The sequence below is a fragment of the Equus przewalskii genome, chromosome 20 (genome assembly GCF_037783145.1).
Source record: "Equus przewalskii isolate Varuska chromosome 20, EquPr2, whole genome shotgun sequence".
In the NCBI taxonomy this organism is placed as follows: Eukaryota; Metazoa; Chordata; class Mammalia; order Perissodactyla; family Equidae; genus Equus; species Equus przewalskii.
The window spans coordinates 27016469-27040033 of record NC_091850.1 but is presented as its reverse complement, the minus strand read 5'-3'; the positions used below and the strand labels follow the sequence as shown (position 1 = coordinate 27040033).

At 42.2% G+C, this 23565-nt stretch overlaps 2 protein-coding genes across 7 annotated transcripts in view; one reads left to right on the top strand and one right to left on the bottom strand.

The window, feature by feature from the left end:
• EGFLAM (EGF like, fibronectin type III and laminin G domains) overlaps positions 1 to 2655 on the top strand; it is a 175619-nt gene extending 172964 nt beyond the window's left edge. For 3 of the 5 annotated variants that reach the window (XR_011530377.1, XM_008526792.2, XM_070586966.1), the window contains 2 exons: positions 556 to 659; positions 1472 to 2655. Coding sequence is in view for 2 of the 5 variants with exons in the window: in XM_008526792.2 (XP_008525014.1) it covers positions 556 to 659; positions 1472 to 1626 (259 nt within the window). In the remaining 3 variants the exon portion in view is untranslated. The remainder of the gene's footprint in view (positions 1 to 555; positions 660 to 1471) is intronic. The other 2 variants (XR_011530376.1, XR_011530378.1) reach the window with 1 other exon arrangement.
• A 9690-nt stretch (positions 2656 to 12345) lies between these two features.
• Positions 12346 to 23565, bottom strand: part of LIFR (LIF receptor subunit alpha) — a 74983-nt gene continuing 63763 nt past the window's right edge. For both annotated transcript variants that reach the window (XM_070586965.1, XM_070586964.1), the window contains exons 17-20: positions 22658 to 22819; positions 21615 to 21708; positions 19928 to 20006; positions 12346 to 19530 (exon numbers count right to left, since the gene is read on the bottom strand). In XM_070586965.1, coding sequence (XP_070443066.1) covers positions 18907 to 19530; positions 19928 to 20006; positions 21615 to 21708; positions 22658 to 22819 — 959 coding nt within the window. In that variant the 3' untranslated portion in view covers positions 12346 to 18906. The remainder of the gene's footprint in view (positions 19531 to 19927; positions 20007 to 21614; positions 21709 to 22657; positions 22820 to 23565) is intronic.

Sequence of the window (23565 nt, the reverse complement as noted above, 5' to 3'; positions counted from 1 at the left end):
CACCACTCCTCCCCTTAAAGTTCTTCTCTGGTTTCCTCTTAGCTTCAGGATAAATTCTATCTAAGCTCCTTATGCCCTTCACCATCTGCTTCTGGCTTCATCTTTCATCACCCTACTGCCACCTCCAGAATTCTCTATACTCAGTCTGTACCAACCCTCTTGTCGTTTCTCTCTTTGCCGTTGCCACTTCCTGTTTGCATTGGCCTTCTTCACTTGACCTACTCAGCGTTCAAAACACATCTCAGACAGAATCTCCTTTGAGAAGCTTTCCCTGACCCTCTCCCCTCCTCCTGTGTAATTCCACAGCACTCTGGCCTTCTCCTACCATAGCATGGTGACACGGTGTTGTCATTTGCAGTTTGGTTGTCTGCCTCAGTAGACCATAAGCTCCTGAGGGCCAGGCATTTGCTTTTCTGGGTTTTTTTTTTTTTTTTTTCATTTTTGCAGCTCCATCATTTAGCATAGTACCTGGTGCATAGTAGATATTTAATACGGTTTTATTGAAATGAGTGAACAATCGAATGAAGCTCTAAAAATGGTGGTGGGTTTTTACAGGGATGGCCAATCAGGAAAGATAACTGTGGATGACTATGGGGCCAGAACAGGCAGATCACCTGGCATGATGAGGCAGCTCAACATCAATGGAGCCCTGTACGTGGGTAAGCGACCTTTGACCAGATCTAAGTTCTGCAGTGCTTTTTCTTGTTAGTCCTCCATTTGTCACTCTGGGGCTCCCCAAAGCTGTGCACTTCACTGGAGCAGTCAAATACTTGGAAATCAGGAAGCTCTCCAGATACTCCATTCTTTCATCTGCTGAACTTCTGACTCATGGTTGAGGGGGCAGGAAGCACTTAGATGCTTTTGTGCTTTGGACTGATCCACCAGGAAAACCATGCTTTTCTTGTTTATAGAACAGGAACTTGCTAAATATAGCTCCATGAATTCTCTCTGAGGAAGGAGGATCCGTCTTTCTGGCCCCCCTCAGAATTAGAATGAGTGCTATTTCTGGAAATAGCTTAGAACCTGCTAGTGCAGACACATAAACATAGAAAGATATCTCTATCCATATGTTATCATCTAAAAGTTAACTTAATTGAAAGCATTCCACATCAGTGTATTCCTTTTGGTTTAAGATGGCATTGCCTCTAACAACATATACATTTTGTTGACATTATACAACATTTCAAAATTTACCAGATACTATGTGGTTTGAAGTGGTCGATTGGGTCAGAAATCACATACATGAGGTGAGGATTTATAGCCTCTGGTTGTGTATCAAATCGATCCAAGTCAACCTCTTCCTTCAGGGATAATTATAGTTTAGGCAAATGCGATGTGCTGAGCAGTTTGGGGGACACACAGCCCTCACTTATGCTGTCAGCCAAGGGACACCTTGGTCAGTAGACATCCAAGCGTCCTAAAGAGACATTTTCCCTTTGGCTCACCGCATCTCCCCCTTGCTTCCCCGCAGGTGGAATGAAGGAAATTGCTCTGCACACTAACAGGCAGTACATGCGAGGCCTCGTGGGCTGCATCTCTCATTTCACCCTGTCCACCGATTACCACATTGCCCTCGTGGAAGACGCCGTGGATGGGAAAAACATCAACACTTGTGGAGCCAAGTAACACCAGCTGGCCTTGCCCAAGGGACAGAGCCTTCTATACTGAGAATCCCAGGGGCCCCAAGACCCTGCCTGATGCCATACACAGAGGCACAGGGACCAGGTGTGTTTCCTCTCATCAAGGAGAAAGTACACCCTGATGAGAAACTAGAACCAAGATAGGAGTCCCGTGTGGCCTTTCCTGCTGACACTCTGTGGGCCAAACCCAACGGAATACTCTGTGTAGCAAGCATCGGACTTTGTCCATTGAATGTGTAGTGGCTGCCAGAGATCACACATCAATGCAAATTCCAGAGCCTGTCTGCTGCAGCTCAATGACTATGTTGTGATTCATAGTGCATAAAAAAAGAAAGAAAAAAAGAGAGACACAAAGGGCAGCATTAAAATATTTCTCTCCTTCCCTGACTCATGACACGCTTACTGACAGCGGAATGACTGTGTGACCTCGAACCTTGGATTTCCCACCTTGGCCCAGGAATTATTAGGATTAACCCCTTCCACTCTTCACTGGCTGGTTCTATGTGCTCTGACAATTTCATGAAAATAAGGATGAGGGGAGACTAGACGTAGAATCGTAATCATAATCCTGCCCCCCTAAAGCTGACCTTTAATGAGAAGTCCCTACTTTTTATAATGCAAATCTAAGAAAATGGGCCCCCTGATTTTGTAGCTGTCCTTTTGTATGTGTATATTTTTATAGCTGCAGGTTGTCTACGCAGTGTACTTTTGCAAGTTTGTGTGGACAACCCTGAATTCTTTGCACACTTCCTAAAAATTTTCTCCCGAAGGAGATTTGTTGGGGCCCTCTGTGGCATCAGTGGAATGGGGTAGGTAATTTGGGGTGGGCACCTTGGAGAGCTGACCATTCTTTTTCGGTAAATGTTGATGGCTCTAGGAGATGAATATGAAGCTTCCAAAATAAGCAGATTAAAAGGCACATGTGTTACTGGGGTGGGTCACTGTCATTTTTGTTTTAAGAGAGGGGAATGTCTGTAGTAAACTTGAATAAAGGAGATGAAGAAGTTAGAACTCATTCATTTAGTCATTCATTCATTTGTGGAGGTGTTAGTGATCTTTGCAGAGGCCATGTCCAGAAAAACACACTAATGCAATTAGTGTTTCTAAAGCTATGCTGGGGGGTGCCCTCTGCATGCTCTGAGCAGCTGGGCAGCAACCAGAGAAAGGAGGCTGCTTTCTTCTGACCCATCAGCTGTGCCCCTTTGCTGTTCACGTGTGTGACCCTGGAGACAGCTGGCTCACTGGCAGAGCTCCATGACAGGGCTTGCTAGGGGAAGGATGCAATGAACGCTGCCCTCAAAGAGCAGGGAAATATGATCCGACTCAAGCAAAAGCCTATAAATAGTCCCACGCATGACTCTACTCTTGTTTGTGCAGCATTCATTCAGAGAAGACTTTGAGCTTTGTGCAAAGCACAGTTTTAGGCACATTAAGAATTCTAAAAAATGAATAAATAAACTAGAGATGTTTACCTTGTGCTTCACCCTTCTGCTTCCTGACTTTGGGACCCTTTGATGACCAGGATCTTTCCTATTAGGGGAATAATGGCAATAAAGACAACAACAATAATAATAATTCATCCTTCTCTACGTATGTCACCTTGTGAGTGCATATTAGAGGAAGCCACGTGATAGAAAGTGGGTTTTACCCCTTCCCAGCCACGCTTACCTCAACATCTCTTCCTTGGAGACTGCTAGGGCCAGTGCTTCTAAGATACAATGGAGCTGCTTTCACAGCGCATTTTGAATCAATTGCCTCCAGCCAAAAAAAAGTTATTGTGATTTTAGCAAAATATCCAGCTGAGCTGAAGCCAGAAGAGTTGTGTTGTAGATGAACTATTGTTCCATGTAAGTGTTTTCCAGAGAAAAAGGCAATGACCCAGGGATGGGGCCCTGGGAGTGGGTGTTGAAGCTGATGAGGATTCTGAACCACTTTCCTCTAGGTGGGATGCAGAAGGGGCTAAAAGGGGAGGGGTGACACTGTGATGGATTCAGGGCAGCAGAGTAGGGGAACCCGAGAGGAGCTGATCACAGGGGAGGCTCAGGGTAGGACAACAGGTAAGAGGAAGTATATTCCAAGCTTCGAGCAAGGCTCTTTCACCCTCTCCATGGACAAAAATCAGGAGATGTGGGATGAGTTCACAGCAGAGGTGGATATGAGGATAAAAACTTTGCCCTGAAGCTGAGAGATTAATGGGTCACATGGGCAGGAGAGCTAAGAGAGCTCAGCCTGGGGTTGTGGGTCCCCCAGTTTTCTCTCTAAGTGTATCTGCTATCTATTGCCATAATAATGCTGCATGACAAACAACCACAAAACCTCAGTGGCATACCGCAATAAGTAGTTATTGCCTCCACGCCTCAAGTGGTCAGCTTGGCAGAGCTGCCGATCTTGGCTGGGCTTGACGAGGCAATTCTTCTGGTCTCAGCTGGATTTGTTCACATGTAGAGGGGTTGGCTAATTTAGGATGGCCTTGGCTTGGATGGTGAGGTGACTGGAGTCTGCTCCATGTGGCTCTCATCCTCCTCCTGGGACCAGTGCGCTAGCCTGATAGGCCCTTCACAAGATGATGGAGGAGGGCAAGAGCACTAGGCATAAGGCCTTGTACAGCCTAGGTTTGGAACTGCCAAGAGATGAAGAAATGCGTTCAAGGAATGAAGAAATAGACTGCACCTCCATAGTGAGAGGAACTTCTAGGTCACATGGCAAAGGGCATGGATATAGAGAGGGTGAAAAATCAGGGCAATTCATGCAATCAACTCACCACCGTGAGTCAGATGCTGTTGAGAGAAGTGGCGCCACAGAGATGAGGTGGGCCCTGACAGTAGTTCTTCTGCAGGGACCCTTGAGGGTAGGGACAAGGTCTGTGAAGTTCTCAGGGACCAGCAGAGCCAGTCCAGGCCTGATGGGGCAGCATTTGCCCCTCCTCCAGCCTCATCTGCTGTGCCCCTGTTCCCCCTCATTCTTCCACCTGTTGCCTGACACTTGGCAGCCATGTTGTTATTCTGAGGAGGAGCGACTGGCCGGGGAATGGGATCTGTGCCATGGCTTTTCAGTAGTAGCTCTGTCGAGAGGCATGTTGGAGAAGCTGGCTGGGCTCTTGGCTCCAGAGAGAGGTTTGAGGAGTGGCCAGGGAGCTCAGAGCTTAACACAATCCCTGTCCTGCCCAGGAAGGATATCATGAAGCTTGGGTTCCTGAAAAGTTTTTGTCCCACAATCAGGATCTGAGAAAATTCCCCAGAATTCCCCATATGTTCTAAGAAAGGATGGCTGGGGGTGGGGTGAACAAAGGGCATGTTCTTGCTTTTACTATTAAAACTAACTTTCACAACCCTGTATGTTTCCTCTAAGCTCAACTGCAGGATTTCTTTCTTCAAGACCTTCCTGGTCTGTGGGGTGTTCTTTGTCCCCACACTGGCCCAGAAGTCTGTGAAACAGCAGCTTGATGACCCTGGCCTGTCAGGCCCCAGTCTGAATGGCTGCCCTGCTCTCCTACCCTCTTATTTGCTTCACATTTCTGGACCCAGTCCTGTCCTCGTCTCCAGGTCCACTCCAACACCAACAGGCCCTGCATGTCCATACACCAACTGCCCTGGTTTCGGAGTAATTGGTGCTTCCCTTCTGACTTCCCTTGTCATCTTCCCTCCACCGCCCACCTCTTCTCCCTCTTGCAAGGAGCTGCCTCCTCCCTGAGTGGGAGGAAAGATCTCGGAAATGTGCCTGGAGCTGGCAGGCTGAGTGCTTTCCCCTTGGAGGAAATGCTGCATTTTTCCCCTTTAACCCAGAAAAATACGGTTCTCAGAAAGCTTGTTTTGAGCACTGAGAGTTCCCAAAGAAAGAAGAATAGGGAGTGGGAGGGGCTCCCAGCCCCTCTCAGAGCTCTGACAGCCAAACCCCTGCCCCAGAAGACTACTTTTCCCTGGGAGGGAAGCTCCAAGGGGCAGCCTGCAGAGGCCCAGCTGCTGGGGAAAATACAGGCAGAGAATTCCAGCTCCAAGTGGAAAGACAATCCCTTAGGAGAGGGGCCTTGACACAGCATTAGCTGTGTCCCATTCCCTTCCTTGCGTCTTCCAGCTCCGGCCCCGTTCAGGAACATACAGTAGCTGCCCTTGAAGATGGAGGTGGGGGTAAGGGTGTACCCGGCAACAGCCAGACCCTCAGCTGAGAAAGGTACATGATGATGTTATCAAAGGCAGGACTGTCAATCTGAAGGAGCCCAGAGAGGAGAGAGGTGCCAGCTTGGAATCAAAATCAGAATCCAAAGTAAGGGTTGCTTCAGCCCACTCCCACATAGTCGTTTCCCAAGATGGAGAATGTGGGTCCTTCAACTGCATCCTAACTGGGTATTTCTACACTGCACACTAAACAAAGAAGGGAACTATGAGGGGCCTGCCTCAGCCATTGTGAGGTGGTGAAGTATGAGGTCTGAGGGCCTTCGAGCTGGTGGGTCTGGGTGGAAGTGACGGGCTGTCATCAGGAAGTTCCAGCTTACAGGTGGCTATATTCAGGCACTAAAATGACTAATCCAATTCAACACCATGGTCTGGCTTCCAGATTAGCCCCTGTGAGTAACTGCACTTCAAACTCACGTTCAAAGAATGTTCACATATTTGATCTTAATAAAAGCCCTCCTTTGTTGTCGGCCAGAGCAGATGGGCATGGCCTGTTTAACTGGGGATGACAGAAACTGGCCAGAAGGACCAGGTGACTTGTCCATGTCCCTACCACGAGGACGCAACCATCATGCTTCACTGTGGAACTGTTCTTCCCAAGGCCCCCAGGATGGTTCAGTGGCCTTCTGGGGCTCCCTTGGGCTAGCTGTCATTGACAGCATAGTCTTGTGGGGGAGGGGGATTTGGGCAGAGGCCAGTCCCCTGGTGTCTGCTCGCCAGTTTCTCATCACAGCTCCAAGGCTGCCCTCTTCCACAGTTCTCCCATTGCGAGGACTCTAGGTTGAGCAAATCTGAAAGCAGAGTTGGGAGGCACTCCACTGGAGTGGGATTCAGGGCCCCGTAACAGGCAATGAGGTCTGGTTTGAAGTCTTTTCCCTTCTCTCCTTTGCCTTCTCCTTCATAAATAACCTCCCGAACTCAGGAGAGTTGTTGCCAGCTATTTCTAAGCAGCAGTGTGCTCCCCTGGGCCCCTGCCTGGCCCTGGCCAAGCCCAAAGCTGACAAGCAGGGCAGGCAGTAGGGAAAACTCCCTGCTCTCCTTCTCTTCCTGCCTATCCTGCTAAGACATCTTTGTCCTAGAAAGTGTGTGGCATCCAGGAGCACTTGTCTTTTCCTGGAAACACCTGAGAGGAACACTATGTCTCGGTCTTTGGGATGAGGTCGTTGGTTTTCTACTCATTTATCTTTGTCGCTCTGATGTGCTCAAGATCCAAGTGATTCACAAAGGGACAGAAGTCTCTGAACATGTGGTATGGTCTTGCCTAATGTCCCAGCTGCCTACCTCCGAGGAAAGGCCCGTCCTGGGCCTCCGGCCTCTGTGGACAGCCCTGTACTGAAGGTCTGTAGCTCCAGCGTGGCTAAAAGAGGACTTGGATTGGAGTGTCTCTGAGAAGGCAGGCCAGGGAAGTTCAGGGAATTTGCTCATCTGCACTCATTTAGAAACAAAAGTAACAGACACCAGGCCAGGGGATTCGCTGCAGAAAGCATTGTTAGGAAATTGGCCGAAGCAAAGCAGAGGCAGAGGGAGGGGACTGTCAGAGCAAGAGGGCTGTGGAGGAGAGGGGTGTGCAGTTACGCGGCCTGCGGCATGATGACCTCCCAGCCCTGGCTGCAGACACTCCACGTTCTCACTCAACTTAGGATTCAAAGAGCAACTGTAGGGAGCGGGGTATGAAATGGGGGGGCACAGTCAAATAGAGCAGAAAATGTGCGCATTAGTTGTCCAGGGCACATTTCTCCAACCTCAGAAATGAAAGAAGCTGGGCGATTTTCTGGTCCACCCCCTCAGACAGGGCTGGGGAGGTGAAATGGGTTGCCCAGGGTTGGGGCCTCATTCACTGTGACATGACTGTCTCTGGCCTGGAAGCCAGAAGCCCTCGGAGAGTGTTTGGAGGCACTGGGGTTGGATGGAGGGTGGGAATGCAAAATGATTTTCTGGGTCCTCACAAGTATTGCTGTAGCGCTCCACTGACAGGTACTCACAAACATTCACTGAGAACTTGCTTTTGCAAAGCAACCCCAGGATGAGATGCTAGTGTGAATATAAAGGACAGAGAAGACTTTTCCTCAAATTAGTGTTGCCCAGGGCTGTGGTGTCACAGGGGGCTCGAGCCCTCTTCCAGGCTCACTGGGCACCTGCTTGCTTCTTCAAAGCCAGCAGGAGACCCCTCTTTTGGAAAGGCCCAGACGCTCGTGTAAGAGCTCTAAGAGATGAGGTTAGGTCCACCCTGCATAGTCTCCATTTTTATTAACACAAAGTCAACTGATGAGTAACCATTGGGGTGACATCTCGTCGTATTCACAGGTCGGGCCCACACTCCAGGGGATGGGGTTCTATTGGGTGTGTGCACCAGGGGCCAAGAATCTTGGGGACCATCTTAGAAGTCTGCCTACGTCAACTCTCATCAACTCTAACTCCCAGGCTCTCCCGCCTCCAGACAATATTTCACCAGAAACCAGATGCATTTTGTTAAAATGCACTTTATGTCATGGGCTTTCCCATCTAAAGAATGTGCCACAGTCTGCTACTTCCCCAAACAATGAGTCAAACAAAGACTCCTAAGAGAAGGGGACTTCTAGTCTCACAGAGCATAAAAATATTTCAAAGATCTGTAATTACAGTTTCTGAAAATCCTGTTCCCTTGGGTCCAGGGACCCTTTACCAATGACTAGGGGCCCAGGATGGAGTTCAGTTGATGGTGTGGGTGCCCTGGGGACTGAGGAAATTGAGCCAGGCAGCTGCCTTTTCCAGTGGCCACCCAGCATGAGCCCTGAGCAGCCACCACTCTGAGCTCCTGCTGGCCACCCCACCATCTTAGAGGAAATGGCATGTAAGCAGCAGAACTCCACCTTAGGTCAAAATCTCCATTAGTCAGTTGGTAGTAAAAGACCACATTTGATGGATAGAAAAATTGGTTTGGGAGTGCTCAAGCATAACGTGCCGAGGGTGCCTAGTGTGAAATACAAGTATTGTTCCTTAGTCCCAACCAAATCAATGCCAAACATCTTTGCCTGACTTCAAAGTCATCCATCAGTTAATGAAAAGTATGAACAATATAAATGTCCAGATTACAGAATTTAAATAATTCATCTATACACTGGAATTTTATATATCTATGAAAGAAAAATGCCATATAAATATTCTATTGATATGAAAAGATTTTCTAAATATGTTAAAGAATTAAGTTCCAAAATAGAAAATACAATGTAACCTTTATATATATATATATGTACACATATCCATTTATAAATATATATGAAAATGTGTAAATATATGTACACACATATTCACATAGGAAAAATGTCTGAAAGGATAAAAAGTAAAATGTCAAAAATAGCTAATGCTGCATAAAAAGATTGTGTATTTTCTTTTTCCTCTTATCTATTTTCTAGGTTTTCTTCAGTGAGCCTGTAGTGAATATTTAGTGTTTTGTCCACTCAGAATATCACCTCCCTTCTTTTGGGGGACTGGTCCTCCTCCAACTTTACATCTGTGATTCTCATGAAAGTGCCCTTTGAATAGAATCTCTGTTCAGCCACACAACTGGACCAGGGAGGGGCATGTGACATGGGCCAAGCCAATCAGGGTCCTCACCAGGAGCTGGGAGGAAGTGTGCTCTCTCTCCTCTGTGATTATAAGGCTGTAAGCTTGGAAGAGCCTAGACCCATGGGCCCAGCTCTGCAGGGACATCTGGCCTGAGAGAAGAGAGTTTTGGATATAGAGAAGAGATATGTGTTACTTTTGGGTAAAGGAGAGACTAGAGCCCAGTGCAGCCTGCAGAACGCACCAGGGCTTACCCACCCACAGAGTAAATGCCCAAGAGGTCAGCGAGGATTGTCTCCTAGAGAAGCAGATACGCAACTGGGGGGAGAGAGGTGGAGACAGGCATGGATCACTTGGTCATGCAAATTGTCATCTGGAAGAATACAGAGAGCCTAACTCAGAATGAAATAAATTTCGAAGTAGAAGGGAGATGGGGGGGTGGCGGTGGATGGTGGGTAGGAGAGGGCTCTAACCTGTTGTCACTTCAGATAAAGCCATTTATCTTCTGTCTGCTGTTGTCAAAGACATAAGAGGATGAAGGCTAATTTCCTTCCAGGGAGAACAGACTACCTGCATTCAACAAATACTTGGGCACCTACCATGAAGAAAGCCGATGACCTGGCCCAGGGGAAAGAGCTGCCCCAGGCTCCCACGGGGAGCCTCCGTTCCTCTCCAAGGCATGCAAGTCTGACACGACTCCCCTCTTTTCATAGTTGGAGACTATTTACAGGTAGATCTCCTCTCTGTGAAATAACATATTTCTAATGTCCCGGGAAACACATTAAACCACTTTTTTTTTCAAAGCACAATTATTTAAAGAATATTCATCAAGCACTTGCGATGCGGCAGATACTATGCTAAGCTCTGTGGATGCAGCAGTGACTGAGACGCTGTTCAATTCCTGTTACGAAAGAAGCGTTAGGATTGTGCTCGGTGCTGGGGGTGCTGGGAAGGCAAATGACCAGGGTCCTAGGACACTGGAAAAGACTTCTTGGAGCCAGCAACGCTTACACTGAGGCCCAAGGATGGAAGAAGTTACCCAAGTGAAGAAAGGGAAAGACTACGGCTTTGGACCACATGTTATGAGATCCCGTGGTTCATCTAGCAGGACTTTTGCTGCGTAATTTCTCTCTGGGTAACCAAGAGAAATATCTCAGGTGCACCTAACCTGTTTCTGAGGCATTTACACCTTGAAGGTACTGCTCAGAAAGTCTGAGGTGTTCCTGAGGTTTTTCAAGGTATGGAGGCACGTGTAACAATCCAACAACTTACTCTGTTGGGAGCATTCTGCACACGACCTGGAACCCTCACAACAGTTTTGCAAAGGTAGGTTATCAAGACCCACAACGTAGAGCTGAGGAGAATGGGAGGTCGAGAAACTTCTCCAAGGTCGCCAGACAGTAAGTGGTAAACCCGGCCCAGAGCCAGGTCTGCACAGCTCTTGCAAAGCAGCATCTGCCCTGGGCGTGAAACCTCCATCAGCCACCACAGGAAAGGAGCGGAGCCACAAATGGTAACTGAGGAAATTAGACTCCAGCAACGTTTCTGAAGGGTGTGTGTTATCTGCACTGGTAACTGGGCAACTTGGGACTAGGAGGGTCCGTGGGTTCTCAACGCTCTGCTTCTTGAAGGCTTCCTTTCGCATCAACTCCAAGAACAATGTGAGTGATGGGTGTGTGCAAGCACCCCTAGAGATGGGAAGATAAGCAGATGGGTTCCTGCCTTGGAAGGCTCCGTCTAGAGCGGAAACACAGTGCTGCAGCCGTGATAACACTGGCTGGCGGCACGAGTGGAAACGAGTCACATTTGAGCTGAGACTTACCATTCCTTCTCACTTTTTAAACATTTAGAGACAGATAATTATGAGCAGCTCAACACACTGCAGCTGCGCTCATTTTAACATGATCTCCACTTAGCAGACTTTATCAAAATCATCCCCCAAAGCTTTTTTTGTCTCTTTAACCAGTGACTAATCACTCTGGGATAAAATCTCCAATTTAATTCCAAATCAGTTCAAGACATCTCTTGTTACTTCAACTTTGCGGGTTCTCGCAGACTGAATTAATACTTTTAATTCAGTTTTACTGTCAGTCACTCCAGGGGAAGGGTAATGGATCAAATTTATAGGTCATTCAAAACTGAGTCTTATACAGCTCTTTGTAAAGAATTTGAGTTTGGAAGCTAACATTTTAGTGTGATGTTGAATACTATACATTAAAAAAATGATTATTCATATATCTTTCTTTCCCTATAATAATTACACCATTCTTCTCTTTTTAACCTTTTCAAAGTTCCTGGGGTTGACGGTGCTATACATTTTGGCTCAAGAATTCACCATCTGGGAAACAAGTTATGCGCTGAGATCTCCCTAAAGGACAGACCATACATACGTCTGAGCTCGCTTCCAGTACTTAAATACTAACATGTGTTCCCCAGTTAATTTAAAACGGGTCTGGAGTTTCTTCGTTAAATCTAGGCCCATTCATACGTCAGTCGTTATTCTGGGGAAGCGAAGGGTACAATTGACTAAAGACTTAATTTCTCCCCTTATGAAATTCTGTTTACGATCACTTCAAAATTACTGAGGTTTTGCTGAATCAATGACTGTATTTCCAAATTCAATAATTTGAAAGAAAATTTTGATATATTCTTAGAATCTCCAGAAATGTTTAGATTATCTTCAGAGGAAATAAATTAAAAATCATACTTTAAGGACCAGTATTTATTTTATAATGTTGGATTCCCACTATTTGGTTATTTTTATGCTAACTTCTCTGGTAAATACAGATTTAATGGAACATACGGAAGGTTCTATCAATGGCATAGCAAAGTGTTAAAATATTTAAAATTTAGTTACAGCGCTATGTGACTGCTTTATAACCGCTCTAATTCTTATGGGATAGAACCAGAAGTACGAACAACGAAGCAGAAGCCACTTTTCCTAAGTGCTTAAAACAAGAAGAAAAAACAAACAATGCCCAAATGTGTCAGTGTAAGTTGTAAGAAAATATATTTATTTTTTTCCATGACAATACTATGATAAAATTGTTAAATACATGCATGTTTTAAAAACAAACGTAAGTAACATCTTTAAAGTTAACAGCCAAGCATACTAGTTTTACATTTTAGGTGTCTTAGTAACAGGTTACCTCTATTCTATGTTCTTGCTATAACCATGTTTTCCAAAAGATATGGAAACTAAATTCTGAAATTATACGACGATATAAAATGTCCAAATTTTCCACTCTAACAGCAACATAATCTCCAAATTTTCCTAAGGCAGAAAAAACTTCAGTTGTCATCTCTGTAAGTGGAGCTGTTTTATTCCATATTAAACTCAGAATTCTGTGAACGAGACTGAATCACACAAATATACTGCAATCTACAGTTCACTTCCTGTACATGTACATTTAAAGGTTTCCTTATATGACTAAGCATGATTTTAGGTAGAGAACATCACAACTGATCATTCAGGTTAAAAAAAAAAGTCTGTAGTGGTAACATTTCAAGAAATGAAAAAGGGAACAGTTTCGGATCTGCAGTTTCTCCCTATCTTTCGGCTATATTTGCACACACCTGACCAAACAAAAATTAGTAAACAGTTACTAGTATTTATAAAAAACTGAAAATATTTAACATATAACATTCCCTTTTAAAAAAACACTCATTCTACAAACAACCTTATAAAAGACAAAAACTTAAATCTGTTCACAGTATGTGTATTTTGTAAACAGTAATTCACTATAATGCAATTTTGAAAGTAAAAAATGGTAACTTCCTAACATTCTAAGGACCTCTAACTTATGGCCAGAAAATGAAAGAGAAGAAAAGGTAACACATTCCAACTAGGAAAGTTGAGTATTTTAAAATGATTTTAGCTTTAGTCATACCTTTAAGGTGGTACCATCCCAAATACAGGATGTCTTTCTATCCAGGCCAATCTTTTTCAAGCAATTCTGAATTGAAATGTATTTAAGAAAAAGCCATGCTCCTCTTTGAAAAAATAATAGGATAAAACAAACTCCAGGGTATCATATAATAGCTATCCTTCTACAACAATGAACTGAATAGGGTTTCTTTTTGTGTGTTGCCTTCAATTATAATGCATTCATATTTTTCCTAAACATTATGCTAGAAGGAAAAAATTAAACAGAAGGATATATCACAAATAATGGAGGAAAGTGTTTGCAATCAAACTGAGGATAAAATATTTGAAAAAGTTTTTAATGCAAACCATTATTGTTTTCTGTGATTTATTGTAAAAATACTAACATTAATGTTAAACCTAACAGTTAAAGTGTCCATGTTTTAAAGAAAATTGTATTACTACCTGGAAATCTTTTGATCTTTTATAATGCAACCCTGGAACGCTTGGGAAAAATACTAAGTTCAGAATCTGAAAGTTACCCATTTAAAATGGGGTAATTCTAAAAGGAAGTACATTTTAAGAGTAAAAGGAAATTCAATACATTTAAGTGAGCCATTCAATCAATTGTACAAAGTATTTGGGGCTTAAGTGCCATAAGGTCTATGTTAGTTTTTTTTTTAATTCTAATTGGCAATCTTAGAAAATAGATGCAAATGTAATAAAAATCAATTTCCATGTCAATTAAACATTCGTTTTTTTCCCCTATTCACAACTCTTAGTTTTTAGGGTATTAGTTATAGCAACCAAAAAGTAATGTAAGTTATTCCTGCTTTATATTTGGTTAATATTCAATCAGTTATAGTTTACTTATTTAAGAGCTTTTAAGTTTATTGTTTCTATGGTTCTTCAGCTAGGCACTTGCATATAGAAACATTCAGAGGGTCTCCCTCTTAAAACAATACTTTTAATTTTCATAAAAATGTTGCACAGTTAGAATTTATCTTGCATAGGTAAATCCTGCTTATAACCTGGACACTTAAAATCCAAAATATTAACATTCTTAACATAGGGAGAAACAAACACTACTCGTGGTTAAAAATAATAGAATCCTGTCACAACTAAACCTCATAAGGATTTGGATAGATTCTAGATCAAATCACATCCCCTGAAATTTTACCACGCACGATAAAGCCTGACATATCAATTAATTGAATGTTGTTCTTAATCCTTCATACTGGCATTAAAAACAGTTCATCTGTATTATAATTAGCATGAATATGATCATATAATAGTTAAGACAAAAACACTAATTGAAAAGGAATAAAAAGTCTCACCACTCTAGTGAAATAAGAGGTTTAAACATTATTAATAGCCCTGCTACATAATCCATGAAGATATAAATAGACCAAATTCAAACCAAATAATTTCCAACGATATTCTAAGGTCATGTCTAAAAGATGCATTTCCAGTTGTGTTTGGCCTCAAATCATTTTCTTCTGTGAAAAATTTTCTTCTGGATATAAGGGCATGGCACCATGAAACGTTGTTTCAGCAGGAAATACGAGTTTCAAATAAATGCTCTGAAGAAATAGTTTATCAAGAGAATGAGGGCTTAATCAGTTCAGCTCACACATCAATGTATTGTTGGTTTGCTAGAACGCCTGCTGGTTGGTAGAAACACGTCCCAAGTTGTATACCCATCAACTATAAGGAAACTATGAACACATAAAATTAGGAAGAAAGATGGTATCTAGTAATGCTTTTGCATGTCTCTCCCCCAAGTTTTCACTCAAACTGTGGAGCCACTGCTAGAGCAGATTTGAATCTTCGAGGCAATAGTCTCAGATCTACACAAGCTAGATCTTGATATAGTCCACCTCCTAGGAGAACTCTATTGAATCTGCACACTCTAGGATGGAACTCAGTCAAGAAAAGACTACTCACTGAACTTCCCCTAGGCGCCTGCTCTCTGTAATCAGCCAATGATTCCACATTTTACTTTTGAGATGTCCAAGTTTATGCTTTCCAAATAAGAAAAAAATTTTTATAAAAGACATACAAATTGTAATGAGGTTCAAAACAGAAAACAGCAAAAATTACATTAAAGTAAACAAACAAAAAGTTTTATCAGATTATGCACCTGAGTAGTAGAAAAATTTGAGATAACATTTTCTGAATATTGACATGTTAGGGAGTATTTCAATTTCAAAATACCATAAAATTGATTTCAAATTCCTTAGTCTTCTTCACTGAACTACATCTAATTATTTAAATACAGAGAGGACGGTAATGTTCTTTAAATATGGACGGTATGAAGACAATTAAGAAATGACAGGACTAATTTCCAACAAGAACACAAGCTGCACGAAGTTTTAAGAATGTGACTTTTACCACAGTTTCTGAGAATGCAATAGGACCAGATGTTCTAAATGCAATCCTTCAGATCCATGAGCTGTGAAAGTAATGCTGGTATGGAAAATGAGGCTGACACTTCCGCCCTTATACCTTTCATGAACGGCCGCTCCTGGGTCTAAGCTACAGGAAAGCAGCACTTCTATTCCCTAAGCACACAAACACATGACAACTACCAGATACTCAGGGCCACCATCTCAAATCCAGGCCTCTACAGGTTGAACACACTGAGGATTTCAATTGTATATGGGTCCTAATCCATGCAATACATAATATACAAGGTCTATCTAATGTCAAAAGCCTAGTGAGGTCTTCTAAGAATATTTTTATATTAAATATTATTTAAGAGGGACATTCACAAGAGAAATGTAGTCATAATGACCACCAGAATCTCCATTCCTCACAAAGGAACCTTGATTTAAAATTGGCTTATAAGTGAACTAGGTTATAAGAGAGGTGAAAATGTGTCCTCTATGCAGTACTATTCAACATAATGGAACCTAATTCTAGTTCAGACATTCAGAGTTTTCTAACCAATGATAGGGCTTTAGTGAGGAAGGAGGGATTTCCCAATTATTTTCCCAGTCAGGAAGGGCTGGAGGGGACACATCTAGCCTCTAGTTACCCCTCCCCCAGGGAGAGGAGCTACCATGACTGGACAGAGCATGACCACTATCAGAGGGCCTTTCACACTTACGCATGGTCCCGGCATTGACAAACAGCACACATTATAGTGTTTCCAGTGCCACAAACCACCAGATATATGAGAAAGGGTGTATTCTATCTCCACTCCTCTCTCCTCTCTCCCTGTGTTAAGGCTGTGCCCACCTGCCCAGGTAATAACTTCCAATCTATACAGTGGGTCTGGCTGTCTTCAATTCAATGGGGAAAGACAGGAACTCGCTTTGGCCTCAGACCTAAACCACATTCTTCTAGGCATATAGCAAGTTATAAGGACCCTGCCCAGACTAACAGAGCTTTACTCTGCTTCTCATTAACCTAATGATCACTGTGTATGGAACTCCAGAGCAGGGGAGAGGTGAGCGGCACTCTGAACCCTTTGACACAGGAAAAGCACTGAAGTCTTGGACAGGGCGAAATGACTCAAGAGCCCCAGCAATATTCACCAATAGCTAAACAAATGAGTCATTATAGGAGTTAGAAAGGGCACTGGATCCAGATGGTCACAGTTGCAATGCTGATACTGATGACAGAATTCAAACAATGTCTTCTGGCCTTTTCCCATTATCTTGGGCTAGTGTAGTTTAGACCAATCAACTTTCACTTCAGCCAACACCTAGCCTAAAGAGATGAAGTACGGGATTCACAGGTTTCAATAGGGAATGAGGCACGAGTTGGGGGCAAGAGGCGCATGGTAATGACAAGCTTCGGCAGGGAGAGTAGGCATCCCCAGATCTGAGTGTCTGTGGTGGAAGCTAAGGGAAGGAGCTGAAAAGGAGAAATAAGAAGACAGAGCAAGCTCCGTTAGGGATGGCTCTGGTCTGATTCACTTTCCATTGCTGAAAATCTCTATGAGCTATTAGATAGCTTTATATACCATGTGTGTACATAATTAATTCCATTTCATTCCACATGTCCATAGATCACGAAGCTCAGGAATTTAGCTGAATTCTAGCAATTAAAATCAGGATTCATAAACGGAGTACCTAAACAGATTTTGTCCCTTGTCACCCTGTGGCTTTTTCCCACAACAGGGTTTTTGTAAAGATACATCATGAGCTAGAAAAAAAACAACTGATCCATTATGTGCAAATACATTACAGAACCTCATATGATAAAAAACAGGCATATCTTGACTTATTCACATATGTCAAGTTTAAGTAGTTTTGCCTTAACTATCAAAAGACAAGATACATAGACAACCTGAGGGCAGGGAAAATATAAGATACACTTTCTAGTTTATCATTTTGCTTTTCTGAGAACATTCATTCTAGACATCACTTATGAAAACCAAGGGTGGGAAGAGGATGCCTGAGGACACATGACTCTAGACAGCTCACAAAGAGACTGCTGGACCTCCAACACAGGTATCCCCATGGAGTCGGCTCGACTTCATGACATTTGATATAAAATAGCCCTTGAGTAACTGTTCCTGTAAGAAGTATTATCTTTTTAGTTTTATATTTAAAGATTTGAGGACTGGATCAAATAGTCTGGACAAATGATCATTTAAGAGGGAGGAAGTGCTAAGAGCATCATCAAGAGGAACATCTGCTACAAAGCGTCAAAGATCAACACTGGCTGGGCGACCAGGCTCAATGGCACAGTTTTCTCAGGAGAAACTGGAGCCAAGCAGAACTATATGGATAGCTAATGCCACTAGATATTGCTTAGTAGTCATCTCAAATAGTAAATCACTGGAATTATATGTTTATGAATAATATTGAATTTGCTCATATATTTATAAAACTGACACTGTGTCACCAAAAAAATCCCTGGATTTCCAAAAAATCTTAGATCTGTAGTCTTAGAAATTTAAGTTTTAAATATTAGGGCAACCAACTGCGATAAGGGAAACTAGCATAAGAGCTAAAAAATAATGGAACGGTTTGAAACACCTACCAAAGCAAGAAAGCACGGTTCTGATGTGGGTGGTCAGTGTCACGCTTGTTTTCCGAGTTTGTACCCCTGAGAAAACTGTTTGATAACCGTTATACAGTAGGCACAGGAACAGCACACTTTACAAAACAAAACACTAAATAGAAGTCGCTACATTAAAAATTATATTAATTTTTGTAAATGCTGTAGATAGAGAATAATGTGAAGTTTTGAAATCTGTGCTTGGTTTTCATCTAGGATGGAGCGAATGTCAGGCAAATACACATCAGCTGTTACTTTGACATTTGTCTCCCTTGCCTGAAAATCTGCTTGCAATTCCAGAAAGTATACATATGAGAAAACCATAAACCACAGGCTAACAGAATACGGTTGCTGTGGGATTTGTTTTGCATGTATGGACTAGACAGTATTAGCCTTGAAACACTTCTTGAAGGTAGAGCACGTGAGAAATTTTTTGGCTCGAATCACAAATAGCTCCGAGTCTTGAGTTGTGTGGCTGGAATTTCTGAGTGACTACACTTTGGCTCTTAGACTACATTAAAAGCACATTAACACTTTCAGCGTAACTTGCACGTAGTGAAGTCCAACCCCCAACAATACTTCACAGGATCCCTCCAGACACCCAGTGCTGACGCGGCAACACTAGCAACTAGAGCTTATTGAGATGGCAGACTGAAGTGACAGGGTGACATGGTTAATCATTTGGTTTGTTCTGAAAAAAGTTTGTAAAGGACCACCCTCCTCCATTAGATTTGGGAGAGTCTTCATCTTTAGGAGGAATCAAAAACTGTCGGGAGTTAATGGAGCATGGACTTCCAAAGGAGACAATTTCACTGTTGCTGTCTGTGGATCTGGGAGAGTCTGGAGATACTAAGTTCCAGGTATTTACATTTGCCTGAGGTCTGTAACCTGCAGTTTTCTCCAGGTCGTCATCTGCAGCTAGATCTTCTACAGTAGAAGTAACAGGGAGGTGCATTTGTGGCTTATAGCCGGCCCCCCCTACAGCGTCATTTTCTTGTTCTTCCTCTGGTTTTGCTTGAGGCTGATACATGGACTGGATGTCAATGTAAATGACTTGTGAGGTGCCCCCACCTTCATCCAATCCTGGGTTTGCTATTTCCTCCTCAATGACTGGTGGGCAATAGGACACGACCACGTGGTTTTCAGGTTCTGCATCAGAGCTGTCTTCCAGATGCTCAGCTACTGGAGAAATTATCTCTGTATCTTCTATTTTAGGGACTATTGACCGAGTTTCCAGAACCTCGACACTATTTGGGGTACAAGGATTCATTTCCAACGTTTTAAGAGTACTGTTTCCCTAGAAATAAATTTTAAAATAATGATTAAGTATAGCACTAAAAGCTGCTGCAATGCCCTTCCTACAAAAAGGGGCATTACTTTATACATTACTTTATATATTTATATATACTTTATATATATATACTGGTAAAAATTTGTACCATTCTGTAGTGCACATTAGAGCAAAGTTATGTTTTTCCCCCCTATATATTGGGTATTTTCCTTGCTATTAATAGTACTGGAAAAAAGAGCATGGTACAATTTAAAATTAATAATTTTAGAAATTCAGCAGATGTTAAAGCATTGCTATTTTCCCAATACATTTTACTTAGGATGACATTTGCATGCTAAACACTTTTCACAAAAAAAAAGGAAGGCAGTACTTCAAAGATAAATATAAAAAAATAAAGGATTACCTGACAAACACTCTTTTGAAACTGTAACGCTTTACAATTTTCTGGATTTGGAATATCGGGGTAGAAGGTTTCTTTAATCCTTTAAATAAAGAATGATTAAGTAAACTTAGTAATTATAAGATTATCAATTAGATAAATAAGTTAAATCATCAGGCTTATTTGGACATGTATGAATATTTTAATGAACATCTGAGAAAAATGGAAGATCATTTTTAGTGTGAACATTCACTAGAACTTTCTATACAATGCATCGAGAGGGTCCAATTTGAAAACTATAAACAGTACCTCTATTTCTAGAATTACAAGATCTCGTCTATCTTATGAAAATGGAAAGCAAAGAATTAAAATGGTGATTGTGCTCTCAAATCAAAAGTAAAATACAGGCATTGCTTGTATAACCAAAATATTCATACTGCAAAGGGGACTAAGCATGATCGATTACCTAGGGAACATGAGCACTACGCAGTTCTCTACTGCTCCCACAGGCTCTGGACTATTAGGAAAAAAGGCTATTTATCTTGATTTGCTCAGTGTCATATCATATTTACAGCTGTTAAAAAGAACTTCATTATTTGAAATTCTTGCAGGAAAAATAAATTTTTTAATGTAAGTCTGAAATGCTCTAATTTCTGAACTCTCTCATTTTACCTTTTTTTTGGTACTCAAATCATTTGTAAAACATGATTTTTGATAATGAGAATACGGTTACCAAAACAGGCTATTCTAAGGTTCTACTACTATTTATAGTTATAAGCCAAGCTTGCTAGAGCACATTCTGGTCTTTTTCATAAACGACGGCATTTTTAAGGCCAGTGAGGACTGTCTATGCATGAACACAGGCCTTTGCCCCACGGCCAGGACAGATCCTGCCCGTTGATCGCGAGGTGCTCTCTCCCGCTGAGCCCCTGGCTCACCTCACCTCACCTGCCACCCACTCTCTCACTTCACCCAGACACCCAGTTCTTCTCACTTTCTCCAGAAGATTGAGCTCTTTCCAATTTCTGGACCCTCACGGAAGCTATTCTCTCTGCCTGAACATCCTCCCCCCTCTCCTTACCCTTTGGGACTCTGTTCAAATGGAACTGTCCCAGGGATGCCTTGGCTGACCACCTCCGGTGACATGGTTCCCTGCTCTTCTCCTCATGGTGCCCTCCTGGGACCCACCCTCACTTGGCAGGCATGCATTACTGGATGATTCTGGTTTTAACGTCCATCTTCCCCACTACGCTATAAGTCTATAAGGACCATGCTTATTTCGTTCGTTCCTGTGTCCCCCTTCACTTGGAAAGGGTCATTCATATTTGTTGAATAAATGAGTAAATGACGAGATTTTCTAAATATGTCACCAGGACAAGTGAAACCATAATCATGAAATTACATTTAATCTTGCATTTGGCTATTGCCATATTCATGCCTGCAAATATTTTTTTGAGTAAAACTGCTATTACTTTAAAATATTAATAAATACAGTAGAGAAAAATTTACACTTTTACTCTATTAATTTTAAAATCTTTAAGTAATATGCCATGTTTTTGCCTAATATTAATCTAACAGTAATTCTGATGAAAGCAAATATTTTTTTACCAACTAGTTTCGACCAAAAAGAAGCACTGGTATTGTTAACACATAAACTAAATAATCATGCGCTTAAGAACAAAACAGTACGAGTAAATGCAGATACCATTACCATTCTCGTTTCCGGTAGCAAAGGATACTTGTTACCACCCCAACAATGATGGCCACTGCCACTGGGATGAGAATGGCAATAATTAATCCCACAGCTGAAAAGAGAATATTGCAAATAGGAAAATCACCATTTTTAGTATGAAATATAGAATAAATTCATATCAGAAGATATTTAGGTTGGTAGATTATTTGATGAAAAAAACTCTAACTGTTCCAGGGACACTGAAAAACTATTAAAATATAACCCTCGAGTATTTAAACAATTGTTCTACCAATACTTAAACGCTTTAGGGCACGGTTTCTCAATCTTGGCACTACTGACATTTTAGGCCAGATACTTCTTCATTGTCTGTCTCGGTGGGGAGAAGGCTGCGTGTGCACTGTAGGAAGTTTAGCAACATCCCTGGGCTTCTAACCACTAGATCCCAGTGGCACCCCCAGTTATACCAACCAAAAATGTCACCAGGTATTGCCAAGTGTCTCCTAGAGGCAAAAATCACCCCCAACTGAGAACTATGCCCTCATGGTCTTACAGCCTGTGCGTAAACTCCAACTCAGGGGTAGAGAACAAGCCTGTGATCAAATCAAAGTTCTTGGCTGCTGACAGTCAAGGCCACCACTCTTCTCTACTTTCCATCTCAGATTTACAAGCGTTGTGCTTAACATAGTTCTTTTTTTTAAGATATTTCTTTCATTCTTTCCTGGATATGTTAAAAATCACATTTAGAATAATTATAGCAAAAAATTTTAAACTGATTGACCATTATATAAATTCAATATGAATTTAGAACTGTAGGCTTCAGATGTATCCTTAATTCATTAATTTCTTAGGTACTCATTACAAAATAGCTTCAAATAACTGACAAGAATTAATATGAAGTCATCCCACGGTCTTTTAACATTGTCCTCTAGCCACTATAAAAATGCAACAAAATGTGAAATTTTGGAAAAGGGGGGTTCCCTACATAAACAAAAATTGCTAGAAACACTATGAATTTAAGCATGGAAATATTGGCATATTTTCAAAGGCAATATTTAACTTACAATTCTCCTTTGTCACCACAAACATACTCTTCTCTGGGCCCATCCCACCGTCCGTATAGGCTCGCAAGACCAGATGGTAACTTGTTTTACCTTGAAGATCGGCAATTCTCAGTGTTTTCTGGGATATGTCAGTAATATTCTTAACCTTTACGTCGGAACGACCTGTTTTTAAAGTGCAGGATGTTATTACTGCTCTCTACACCATTTTAAACACATGGTTACTCACACTTGTCACACCACATCCCTTTTAAGTGAGTCCAGCTGCTGGCCATCTCCAGGGCCAAGGCCCGTGGAGCCTGCCAGGGCCATGTTCAAGCTCTGCCTCTGCTAGTTAGTAGCTGTGTGATCTAGACCTATTATTCTGACCACTCTGAACCTGAGTGTGTCTAACTCTGAAACAGAATATCACAACCTGACCTCACAGGGCTCTACGAAGTTTTCACACACGTTCGCTAGAATAATGCCTGCCATACAGCAGGCAATCAATTAAACTCACTTCTCTTCCTGTTACTAAGAGCATGAAAAACCACCACAACCCACCCTCACCGGGGTGGGGGACACTGTCACGTGGGCTGCTCCTGCCTAGGAGTCGAGTGAGAGACTTGAGGCAGCAAGAGTACAAATCCACAGAGATTACGTCAAACCACTCAGGAAAAGGGGCAGTGTTATCTGAGCTCTCAAACGAGCCACTAGTGAGGAAGCCTTTGAACCATTTCAAAAGAAAGAGTGAAGAATTGTTTAAACTATTATTTTTAAAAATTTAACTAAAACAATGCATGAGGAGAGCTTAAAAAATTAACTAAATGGCTAATAACAAAAAGTAGCAGTTCCCTGCCAGCACCTTCTCCCACCACCCACAACCACTTTAAAATCATGTTATCAGTCCCTTCGGGTATTTACTTCCGTAT